The 12,868-nt window shown below is 48.3% G+C and overlaps 1 protein-coding gene across 1 annotated transcript; it reads right to left on the bottom strand.

Moving 5' to 3' along the window:
* Positions 1-9,305: 9,305 nt before the first annotated feature.
* On the bottom strand, positions 9,306-9,939 carry mafgb (v-maf avian musculoaponeurotic fibrosarcoma oncogene homolog Gb). The gene is made up of 2 exons (XM_068751140.1): positions 9,880-9,939; positions 9,306-9,805 (listed from the first exon to the last, which is right to left on the bottom strand). Exons 1-2 carry the CDS (start codon positions 9,913-9,915, stop codon positions 9,320-9,322), a joined length of 522 nt encoding a protein of 173 aa, XP_068607241.1. The 5' UTR covers positions 9,916-9,939; the 3' UTR covers positions 9,306-9,319.
* Positions 9,940-12,868: the final 2,929 nt, after the last annotated feature.

Below are 12,868 nucleotides of genomic sequence, written 5' to 3'. Positions count from 1 at the left end.
AATGAAAGCTCAGTGGCGGGACAAGCTTGTTGTTTCGATGACGTTATTGTACAAATGGGATGGCAATACCTGAGAGGAGGTGGAAACGGTCACCGTGTCCCCAAGATGTGAGCTTGACACGGAGCTCGGAAAGGACATGCTCTGAAGGACACGGTAACGCACTGCCAGGACCTGGAGGAGAGACAGAAGAAAGGGATCGGATGAAGAAGGCCTGCATGTGCACGGACACGTGTGTGTGCACATGGGAGCAGGCAAGGTTGAAAAACGTTGAATTGGGAAGGACGGGACAAAGAGAGGGAGGACGGGGATGAGGAGAGGGAGGACGGGAAGAGGAGAGGGAGGACGGGATGAGGAGAGGGAGGACGGGATGAGGAGAGGGAGGACGGGATGAGGAGAGGGAGGACGGGATGAGGAGAGGGAGGACGGGATGAAGAGAGGGAGGACGGGACGAGGAGACAGGCAAGAGACGATGTTGCAGGAGGTAGAAAACGAAACAAAGAGGGTAAAAACTGAAAGGAGGCGGGACCATTAGCGGCGGTTAATGGTGGCTTTTTACTAAACAGCTTATGTTAATTATATTGTTGTTGAGGATACATAAATTAAAGACTGTGATTAATAGTGCAAGGACACTGGCCAAGAACACACACACACACACACTGAGAAAACAAGACCTGGCTGCCAGAGAACCACAGGCGTCCTTGAAGACTTGCATGTACACGCACACACACACACACACACACACACACGCACAAACACACACACGCACACACGCCTGCCTCCGAGAGTGTAATGAAACATTTATAGTAGAATCCCTGTGTGTGTTTTACTGGGGAGAGTTTGAAGGTCTCTTGTAATGAGCAGATGTCTGTAGTCTGCCCACGACCCAGGTCTCCAAAAGCAGGTAAGGCAGTGTGTGTGTGTGTGTGTGTGTGTGTGTGTGTGCATGTGCGTGCGTACATGCTTCAGAGTGTTATATCACAGCTCCCTGAACTGGCTGGAAACTTTCAAAGCTCATTTTAAAAGGACGGAGACACAGATTCTTTGGTCTCAGGGGAGTGACTCCCTCTCCAGGGGGGTCTGCTCTCCAGGGGGGTTCGCTCTCCAGGGGGGGGGGGTCTGCTCTCCAGGGGGTCTGCTCTCCAGGTAAAAGACGCTTGTCTGGTTTTAATGCTAGAGCCCTAGAGACCTGGACTTCACGTTGGGCTGACGGCCTGCTCTTCCTGCCTCGTCATCGGTGAGATCGTTTGGCTTTAACTTGGGGACGTTTCACAGCAGCCATCTTTATACCATGTAAATGTTGGCCCAGTCACTTCAGTGGACGTCTCACCTTCAGTAATTCTTCTTCCTGTCTCCTGTGCTCGTCTCGCAGGACTCTGATCTGATCCGCTTGGAACCGTCTCAGCTCATCCTGCTTGTCCCTCTGATGTCCATGGGCGTCCCGCCCTGCTCCTAAAGGCAGGAAATAAAGTGTTGCTAGAGAATGCATATATATATATAGAGTGCTTGGCTACTATTGGGTCTCCTGCTCCTCCCTTGGCCTCACCTCGAGGAGTGCTGGAGTTGGGTCTTCCTCTGCTGGCATCTGCCATGTCCTCCATGTCCTGCATGTCCTGCATATGCAGTCTCCGTTTGACTTTAGATGCGCCGCCCTGGCCGTCACCCTCGCTCTTCGGGGTCAGATGTTTCTCTGGAACTAGATGACATCCCAAAGTCAAGTCGGGACCCGTCCCTTCGAGGGACCGCGGGTCAGACGGTGCGTCCAAGTTATAGGACTGATTGAGGGACAGCCAGACAGTCGAGCGAAGGCCGAGTGTTGTCTCAGGCCTGCTCTCCGCTGGGTGGCTGCTGGTATCTAAAGACGAGCTATGAAATGAGAAGGAAGTGAGACGTGGCTCCGTTTTTTCCGATGGAATATTTCTGAAATCAGGAATTTGAAGCCGCCGCGTCCCGGCATGGCTGTGGATCCCTTCGTTTCCCGTCAGTGGGGACGCCAGATCGGACATCGGTACTTTCAGGGTGGGCAGGCTGGACTCGGGCGAATCCATGTGCTGCGGACTTGTGGCTGAAACGTCTGCTGCACCGTCGTCATCCATGACATTCCGCACCGAAGCGACCGCTTCGAGTCCATTCTGATGTTCCCGGATAACCTCTTCAAACTTGTGCTCCTTGTTCAAACCCACATTTTCACAGATTTCTGTCTCATTAGAAATGTGTCCATCCTGGACACTTCCTATGCTTGACCAGCGGACTGGACTCCTGCAGAAGGGAGCTGGGACGGCGTTGTCTTTTCTAGAATAGGGGACTTGGTAAAAGTCCCCCAGCGGGGTTCCTGTGAACCGGTCCCGCTGACGGGGGAAGCCGCTGATTGGTTTTAGCTCTGCTATGACCTCTTGTGAAATGTTCAGCTGGTTATTTTTCAGCGTTAACTCCATCTCAACATTTGTTCCATCGCCTGTGCTTTCAGAGTCTGTCCTTTCCTCATTGGCCCAGGGTTGCTTTGGCGGCGTTTGTCTCCTCTGTTTAGACCTCCTTTCCTCGGGACCCTCGTTAGGAAATTCGTCATTCTCCTTATCAGAAAGGCTCCGCTCCCCCGTCCTTGGTCTGGCCGGTTCTTGGGTTGTCCCGTGGGATTTAGCGTTGTTGGCTTGGTCCCGAAGCACCCGCTGGCGCCGCCGATACTCCTGAGATTCCTTCAGCAAGGCCTGGAGACTCCTCGAACGAGACGCTTCCGGCTCTGCTTCCCCGATACGACTGTTTGCTGGTTCCGTCTCGGGTGGGTCCGGCTCAATGTGCTGCTCTCTGTCTGGACAGTGGGGGGCGTTCTCTGTCTGTGGTGACTCTGGACTGTCCAAAAAGCCACTGTTTTCTGATGGAGCGACGTCCAAACTGTCGTCTCCGTCAAGGTCGTACACCGAATGAACAGAAAGGTCATCGCCGCCCTCCAGGCTGTCCACATGAACGCGTTTACATTTCTCTCCCAGCAAATGATCACACATCATTGAAGCTTCCTGGATCAAAGAGCAGGAATTGTCTTTCACTACTATAAAGTCGGGACGACATTCCTGTCCACTCCTCTCCAATTCCTCCCCATCTACGGGAGGGTGGCTGATAATATCAGGCGTTTTGGCAATTGCGTCTGAAGCGTTGTGAAGAAACGGACCCACATTAGACCCTCCCTCTGAAGCGCCAAACACATGGCTGCCCCCCCCTGCATTCGTTTCCTCGGAGACACTGGTAGTGTTTTCAACATTCTCACGGGTCACATAACCTGAGGATCCAGACGGGTTTGGTTGCGACCCCCATTGGCTGTAATGATTGTCGGTTCGGCCTTGTTCCAGGTAACTTGGCTGCAGAGCCGCGTTAGAGGCGATGAAGGCGCTGCGTGTCGTTGACGTCAGAGGAGGAGGAGGTAGAATGTCCTGTTCTTTCCCTTCAGGCAGTAGTGAGAGACGTTTGTCCTTCGTTCCACTGGTGTTACGGGAACGTGAAGACGCGGTGTATGTGTCTGATTCTTGAAGCAACTCCTCCAGCGTCGGTGTCTTCCTCAGCTGGAAAAACAAATGGTAAATAAAACAAATGTTTCCTTAGTCGATCAGAAGAAAGTATTACACAATGTAAGAAAGACACTGTCAAACCAACGGATTACCTGAACGCTCTGTAGGATAGTTTGCACGTAGGCCATTCTTGGATCAGCCACCACCTTTGTGAGGAGAGCAGCATCTCTGTGCCGCTGCATCTCCTTCCTCTGCTCTCCTGAGAGCTGTTATCATCACAAACCAGACATGGGACACCGTGTGGGTTTAATAACAGCGCTGGCACAAATAATCACTTTCACTTCATCGATTGTCCTCTTCTTTGAGTTATCAATTCATTGTTTGGCCTATAAATCGTCCGTCACAAATCCCAAAGAGCCCCGGAAGATAAATGAGGCTGCATTGGAAGACAAACGTTCAGAAAGCTAAATCAGTCTGTGTATTCGCCAGTACCCTTAGCGGTCGGCCGACTATTTGTTTCCGAAATAAAGCCTCGATAACGGTGAAAAATGATTAAACTGAAAGAGTACCAAGGGAGGAAGGATTGGGCGCCCATAGAAGCGGATGAGAGACGGACCGGACGCGGGTCTGTCCGTTTCCTTCTCCGTCTTTCTCAGGCGTGAGACACAAAGCTGCACGAACTTGTCGTAGTCCTCCATCAAGTTGGATCCGGACACGTTAGGTGTTAAAGTTCGATCGTTTCAGTGCCTATTTACGTTAATCTGAAGACGTTGTCCCTCTGTTTTGCTAACTGTCAAGGTGCAGCCTCAGCTAGCCGCTAGCTAGCGTGTGGCTGCTATGGTTAAGTTAGCGGTTATTGCCAAACTTCACAAAGTTTGAAGACAGTAGAAAAGTAAAGCGGCACTATTAATGTCACTGTTGTGAAAAAGCAACACGCAACAAAGAACAAGATCCACGATTAAAGAAAAAAATGTCAGTCTGCTGATAAGTGTTTACATTTTACCGCCTCGACTCGTGGTGCACTTCCTTTTTCATAGGAAGGCGGGTTCAGCTTCTTTATTCTACTTCTGATTGGCTTAGGTGGCATCGTTCCTTCAACGTTAACCAATCCCGCTACTCTTGCTTAAATTCAACCAACCAAATCAACAAAGGAAATAGGAACCAGCCAATCAGTGGTAGAGGGGGCGGGATATTTGGGCACCTTCCTAGGAAAACCTATGGGAAAACCGAACTGGTTGCTTCCAGGCGATAGGAAATAATAATAATAATAATAATAATAATAATAGGCAAACAATGTGGGCTGCCTTCATTTAACACAACGTGGGCAAAACGTTGTGGACATTTTGGTTCCTCTTTTCCTAATATTAGTTTATATTTTTTCGCTACATTATCCACGCAGCCACGGAATCACAGTCCAAACACAGACGAACCATTAAGCAACATACAAATCAGTATTCAGTTAAAACAAATATATCTGGTTCAAAGTAAATATAGTACATCTGACCTGAAACAGCACATTTAAATTATTGTCATGCATTAGTGTACTGCATCGCCTAAACAAATATAGATCAGTACATTCGAATGTAATTATATCATGGATTGTATATCCACTAATTTCACAAGAGAGAGAGAGAAAAATCAGACCATTTCAAAACATGTTTATTGGTCATATACAAAATAAAGTAAGCTGTATATCAACAAACATACAGTATATACATCAATAAATTAAAAGATTCATCAGACAGATGATGAAACACTTAAATCCATGATTACAAATAGCTCATTATCATCACTTAATGCATCTACAAATTGCAAAAAGAAGTGAAATAATTTACTTGAAGATAAATACGTACAAAGACTGTCACATTTTAAGTATTTCCCATAGAAAGTATTGTCATAGAATATTTTATTATACCCCATACAGAAATATTACAAAATACAATACAATACGAGGGCTTTTCTGAATAGGCAATGCCATATTCACACAATTCACTAAATTTCTCTAGCGTTAACCGACCATAACACACACAGAAACACGAATATGTCCCAGAGCCTAAGAGCAATCTGGTCCAACACTCCCAAGTAGAGATGTGTAGTTTGAGGGGGGGGGGGGGGACAAAAATGCAATCTGGAAATAAAAAAAATTGAATTCTAGCTAAAATTATCATTTGAAAACAAGACCAAGCCATAAAAACATTGTATCAGAAGCTAAAAAAAACACGAGAGAAAGACAGAACAGTCTGGGGGGAAGAGGGAAATATAATCATTGATGAAAATGGCAAATAAATGATCAAAGGAATCCTTGGTTCATTTACTCTTATTGATCGGCTTTGGAGGTGGGCGAAAGGGCTTTCGGAGTCCGGTGGCGTAATATACAATCAAAACAACCCAGTGACTACATAGCAACTGACCAAGCAGCAAGATAAGGAGTTAATGATTTGCATCTTCTAGAAGTACGGGACATTTTGCCGCCGTGTGAAATCGTTGAGGGTTAGAACAGGAGCGTGGCCTGCTCAGCCTTTTATCAGGCGTGTCTCCACCACTCCTTTCTGCCTCTGTAAAATATTGATAGAAGTGGTTTCACAGCAATTGCCTGGGTTTGTGATGAAATTTCACGACTGCACGACCCCTCCAGAGGCCGCAGAAAATAAGGTCAGTGTGTCTTACAAGCTCTTAAAGTTCATCATGAAAAGTCACTGCGCTGCCCTGTTTCCCTTACTCTGTTAGAAAGCAGACAAACACAGGGATTTTCATCAGGAGTTGGACGACAGCGACTCTAAGATTAGCATTTTGGGTTGTGATTAATTCAGAAAGGACTGAAACATTTTCATTTATATTCCTGCTGCTCATTTCTGCACCAATCTGAACAAGCAGCAGCATTTAGATTTAAACATCGGCCGAGTATAAACACTGTATGTACGGGCCCTTAAACGCTGACACCGAACCTGCAACTACAAAACTTGATACAAGTACAACAGCATCACTGCTCCTGGGCGGCAGGAGGTCTTATTTTGACTTGCATACTTTGCATAATTAAAGATTATTAGCCACCGTGTTTTTTATGTATCACAGTACACATCATTTTAAAGAGGAGGAGCAACAAAGTGCTGCTTGGTGGCACAGACAGTAGATAAAGTTTGACAAGCACTGAGAGGATTGATGCTTTGATTAAAAGCTAAACGCCAGCAGAAGCTGCATTTGCTTCCCGTTTCTACACCAAAAGCAACAAGCAAATATAAATAAGAGACTGATGGAGAATCTGTGGAAAAGAAATCCAGTAGAATTGAAAAACAGGCCATGTACATTACTTAAAATGTAGAACAGATGCAGCCAGGGTGCGATAGCTGATGCCTTGTAGCTGCGCGGCATGGTTTCCTGCGCTAACGTGTCACACATTTTCATTTGACGTGTGAAGTTCTCTTATTTCACACTTGACCGAGCACGCAAGCTGCCATCGACACAAAGACAATGAAGAAGTCATGTCTTAAAGCCCCAAACCCCTCCGATGCCTTGCCTCGCTTTTCACCTATTTGAATTCCACTTTCTATAAATGGACAGTTGAGATGAATCTTCCTACTAAGAGTCGGCGAGCCGGCTCGTTCCTCGCAGCGGTTCAGGAAGAAGGCTGCAAGCAGCTCCTGCTTTTATGCCACGCTGATTTCTTTCCACTCCGTCCTTCAACGGCTTAAATCAGGTTATTTGTGAAATAAAAAGCCGTTGAGGCAACTGCAGCTTCATAAGATAAACCCACCGTTTTGACTGACAGGACTATTCAATAGCAGAACACAGTTTTGTCACCTCATAAAGCACCAAATACAGAAACAAATTTGCATCACTTCCCTGACACAGAACATTACATACACACAAGTACATAAAGTGTATTCAGCCAAAACAAATGCCCTGGGGGGGGGTGAGCAAAACACTTCCTCAACCCACCGGAGATTTCATCTGAAGAAACCCGAACCCTGGCGGACAAAGTAAAATGGCCAAACCCGCCGAGCAGACGAGGATCAGGTGGACACGCAGTCCAACACGCCAGAGAGCGCCCCCACCCACAGTGGGTGGGGGCGCCCACTGCATAGTGAACGCCATAGTTACCTCGCAGCATACCTAGACAACACACCACACACTAGTTCACGGTTACACACGCACCTAGTCACGAGAGAGAAACAAAGCTAGTCAGTAGTTAAGCCACTTTTGGTACAATTGCAAAATAGAGATATTGTATATCAAACGGATTCTGTTACACGTGTGTATTGTTGTTGTTTTTCACAGGTAGTTACAAACAATGCAAAGATAATCGTCTTTATAAAGTGTGAGACTCTAGCACACATAGACAAAGATTCTTGGAGTATATTACACCACGTAAGACGACTTGTATCCTAAAACACGACGGAACGACGTCCCGTTGGCGTGACTTGAAGCGAAGAGACGCGTCTGGCGGTTCCAAGCCAGAGGAATGCAACGTAAACCGGTTGAGCCGCGCGCGCGGCGACCTGGATCAAGGGTCGGCAACCAATCGAATGGACACAGCAGATATACGGGTGCCGTCCTTTCAACCGTCAAGTCACATAATGTGAATGTTGTGATCATTACATGTCCTGATGGGTTCTACAACAATGCACATTAAATGCTGCCACAATCTGATTCCTGATAGGTCAGTGCATCCCGTCAGGCACAGGTACGCCCAAACACCTGTAAACACCCACAAACCTGCACTTTAGCTTGATGCACGAGAGGAGACCAAGGCACTTGCCCTTCCAATCCACTTGGCGACAGTTGTGAGCGGAAACGCCGACGAAGCGACTTCTTACGAGCTCAGATGAGGTGACTGAGCTTCTCATTTTCTCTGAACCATTTTTTTTCTTCCTTTTTCATTTACATCCGGGAAATGCCGGAACCGACAAATGGAAGGGCAGAGAAAGGATAGATGAAGTGAGAGTAACTAAGTAACTAAATACAGCAACACCTAAACAAACACGCTTCACAGAATTTCACAGAATTGTGACGCACAGAGAATACAGTTTGGACCTCATGTGAGTTACAACACACTACAAAACAGTAGAAATACATTTACCACCATGTGTAATATATATTTTTCTATAGTATTTTTCTTAAAAGTTTATTGGCTTGGCAGAACATGATGGGCTTCCTCTGCAGGCCACGTTAACCCATGTGTATCCAAACACCGCGTCAGTCCTCTTAGGAATACACTAAAACCATCTTCTGATTGTGATACGTATTTGAATATTTTTGTACGTGTGGAGAATTTAAATGTTTATCAGCTGCTTCTAGTGTAGAAATGTGTGACAGGATTATTACGCACGTACAGATCAATATCTGATGAGATCTACCAGTAGTGAAACTCCACACTGAACACTTGACTGATGGAAACGGCAGCTGAATAAAGTTGCGTGTAATTGTGGGTTATTTCTCTCCACCTTGGAATAAAACCTTTCCCAATTCTTTGACTTCCCCCTGATTTTTTTGACTTCCCCCCCCCCTGATTTCTTTGACTTCCTCCCTGATTTCTTTGACTTCCTCCCTGATTTCTTTGACTTCCCCCTGATTTCTTTGACTTGCCCCCGTGTGTCTGTCCTGTGCTAAGTGATCCCGTGCTGACCGACGGCTCGCTTCGTTAATGATCTCCTCCCGCTTCCATCCTTTCCTGCAGCTGCACTGATCTGAGGGACGGTGACGGGAACATGCTGAGGCCGTGTGATGGCGACCCCCCCCAGCTGTTTGGAGTCAGTGCAGGTGGAGGAGAGGCGGAAGAAGAATCACTCTGCTGCGGATGACCCCCACCTCAGTTATCTGTCGCCCCCTCAAGACAGCGCATCTGTTTTTGACTTCACTATCGTGATCACGCTTGTCGCTGTGGCAACCTTCCCTGGTATGAGTGGACCAATAACTGACAATGGCACCCCTCCCCCGCCGCCTCCGCCTCCAGCCCTGACCCCGACTCCAACGGCGGGGCTCCGGGCCACAGTCCTGGCAAATGTCTGTAGCGCTTCGTACTTGGATCTGAGAGCGTCCAGCTCCACCCGCATCGCCGCGTTCTCATGGGCCAGTTTGTCCACCTCCTGCTGCAGCTGGGCCTTCTGCTTCTCCAGCTCCTCCTTCTGGGTGACCCGCTTCACCCGGCAGCTGGCAGCATAGCCCCGGTTTTTCAGGGTGCGCCGCCGCTGCTTCAGTTGCAGGATCTCCTCTTTCGTGAGCCCTCGGAGGTGCTGGTTCAGCTCCCGCACAGACATGGTCACCAGCTCATCGTCGGTGAGGCTGGTGCCATTCTCCCCTGGCTCACGCTTCACCTGGAGGAAGCAAGAGGCAGGTCGACAAGGAAAATAACAGAAAGACAGAATTTCTTGTAAATTCATTGTCTTACCTTCAAGGCTTTATTTCCTTTGATATTCGTCGTCATGCCACTACAGCCTTACTCTTCGGAACAGACCTGCGGAGATGCAAAAAGCTTAATCAATAAACATAACAGACATTGTTAACGCAATAAAACTCCATCACTGCCGTCAACCAAACATAAAAAGTATGTACAAATACCCAGCAGGACCAGTGGAGGCACACACACACACACTTTAACTCGGTTGTGGCAGCGTGTTAAAGTATGGCACATCCCTGTTGCAGTGCGTGAGTGAAAGTGACATGCACACTCACTTCCTGTTTCCTGGCGGTGACACTGACGTGCCCACCACCTTTGTGTTGTCGCGCTCCTATTGGCTGGCTTCAGGCCAGTAGGTATGAAATAATCGTAAAAGAAGAGAAAGTGGTGAAATTTGTGGGAAAGACTGTGGGGAAACCAACTGCTAGAGCCTTTAAACACACACACACACACACACACACACGCACACATACACGCACACACACACACACACACACACACACTTCTACCAACATGGAGACAAGAAACAAAGGGGTGAAAACAACAAAGACGGAGTCTGTAAGAACCAAAGATGAGATCAGATCCGCTCCACACTCTAAGCCCGTGTGTGTGTGTGTGTGTGGGCGAGGGGGGGGGGGGGGGGGCTTTTTTCCCCACTGTCGAGCATCATCATGATCACTCAGCATACCTGATCCCCACCCCCAAATGTGTGTACGTCTCTTACTACAATCAAGTGCCTTTCCTTAAAGGTGAGCGAGAGAGTGTGTGTGTGTGTGTGCGTGTGTGCGTGTCCGCATCTGAAAGCGTAAGAAGCGAGTTGTGCACTTTTAAAACGCTCTCTGAGTGACAGGAGGCAGTGGAGCCTCCCGCACGATGCACCTCTGCGTGTCTGAATGTCTGAAAGGGCATGCAAGTGTTTGTGCAGGTTATAAATAGATCAAAGAAAATGGCGCGCAACAAATGCAAAGAAATACCTGTGAACGCACAGCAGCGCAAAACTCCGACAAGAACCGATGGAATGCAAAAAGAGTTTAACCGGATGCTCAGAGCTTCAAACGTCCTTTGTGGCGTTCAGTCGGGATGCAGCCCCCAAAAGCTGGAGGATCATCAGCGCCCAGTAGATGGATCAAAAATGTATGAAGACAGGGGGGGGGCACAACATAACACATGCTGGGCAGAGGCATCGCCATTCATCTTGGGCACGCACAACCCACCAACGGTGTCCTTCCCAGAATCCTTTGCGGGTGGTCGCTGCAGAGTGCTCAACGCCACACTCAGCGTTGCTCTAACAGACAGCAGTTCTTTCGTTTTTATGGAGCAACCAAAGGAGCGCTGACAACACACACAAACGCGCCCGCGCGTGCACGGGACGTGGTAAAGGGGGGCAGAAGCAGGTGAGATGGCTAGACAAGAAGAAAAGGTATAAAAACAATGAGGATAAAAGAGAGAGATGACTTGATGGGTGAATATAGACGAGGTAAGAGAGGAGGAGGAGAACTGGAAGAATGCTGATGTCTCCAGAGCTGATTAGTGTTACAGCAGAGACATCACACCCACAACCCAGAGAAAAGTGCTGAGTACGGAGGTGAGACGGGGAGGAGTGTGTCGGGGGGGTGCAAATGACAAGGGAGAAAGAAGAGAGGATGAAGAGAGAGGCAAGAGAGCATGCGGGCGGAGGAGGAGGAGAGAAGGGGGACAGGAATGGAGGGAGGATCGCCAACGAGGAGGTGAAAATGAATCATCAACACATTTGTAAGAGCTTAGCTGCTTGGTACGAAGGGGGGGGGTAGAGAAAAAACCTGAACTCAGCAACGACCAGTAAAACCTTCAATTAGAAAGTTGTGAAGCTGAAGCTGCTGCTGACCCCCCAGAACCCGCCCACACCCCCGCCCGTGCCTAAACACAACTAACGCGCATAAAAAGTGCACGTTCATGTGAGCAGGGTGTGATGGAGCAAACCTTCCGCTCCGGCCACAAAGAGAGGAGTTTATGGAAAGACACTTCCTTCAAAGCTGGCGGCACGCTGCGCACACACACACACACACACACACACGGACACGGACGGAAAGTAAACGGCCAAATTAAAAGCACACACACCGGGGGATGGTGTGTGTGTGGGCGCATGAAGGATGGTCAGCAGGTCATTGGTGATGCTGTCAGTCTGTCTGTCCGTCTGTCCTCCCTCAGGTAAGTCTCTGAGCAATAATGGAGAACACGAAGGCAAAGACATGACGGAAGGAGAGCAGGAATCACAACATTCGAGTCCCAGATATCAGCGCTCCTCGTTCAGTTTAGAGAAAAGGGTTGGAGTCCTGGCGCGCACTGACCGTGCGTGGGCCGAGCGTGTTGGGGGAGCTTGTAAATAATTAACGACGCGCACCGCGTGGAGGCTAATTGAGATTTAGCAATCAGATCAGCGATCATGGCAACCTGTGAGGAGGCGCACGGAGGAGGTGCAGGCCGCGCGGCGGGAAGGACGAGGAGCTGGAGACATGGAGGGGGAGACGAGACACCGGTTTGAGCGGAAGTAAGGGAGGAAGGCAGGAAGGAAGCTTTTAATTGGGAGGCGCGCAGAGCGTGAAATAAGCGCGATAAAAGAGAGAAGGGAGAAAAGGAGGGGAACCCAAAGAGGAGGCAAGCCCCTCGTGTACACAGTGAATACAGTGTGTGTGTGTGTGTGTGTGTGTGTGTGTGTGTGTGTGTGTGTGTGTGTGTTATTAAAGGGCAGAAAAAGTCCTGGCGTCGACACGTTTTTCCCATCCAGGTAAGTGTGATGACAAATTTACCAACACAAGCAAAAAAAAAAAGGTGCGCTGTCAGGCAATTGAGCTCTGGTTCCCTTTTTCATTAGTGCTTTAAGAGAGGAGAAGGAATGTCGGTTTACTTCACAAGGAGATACGTTAAAAGGCAGGACAGCAGAGGCTGAGCAACATGGCAAACATTTAGTTCATCTCACAAAGGATCTCAAGAAGCTGCGATG

The sequence above is a fragment of the Brachionichthys hirsutus genome, chromosome 17, assembly GCF_040956055.1.
Source record: "Brachionichthys hirsutus isolate HB-005 chromosome 17, CSIRO-AGI_Bhir_v1, whole genome shotgun sequence".
Lineage (NCBI taxonomy): Eukaryota > Metazoa > Chordata > Actinopteri > Lophiiformes > Brachionichthyidae > Brachionichthys > Brachionichthys hirsutus.
This window is presented reverse-complemented; position numbering and strand designations above follow the sequence as displayed.

What these genes read in the sequence shown, in the direction of transcription:
- mafgb (XM_068751140.1), bottom strand. Translation starts at nt 9,915, where the DNA reads ATGACGACGAATATCAAAGGAAATAAAGCCTTGAAG. An exon ending in AAGGAAATAAAGCCTTGAAG is followed by an intron (nt 9,806 to 9,879) that starts GTAAGACAATGA and finishes TGCTTCCTCCAG; the next exon opens with GTGAAGCGTGAGCCAGGGGA.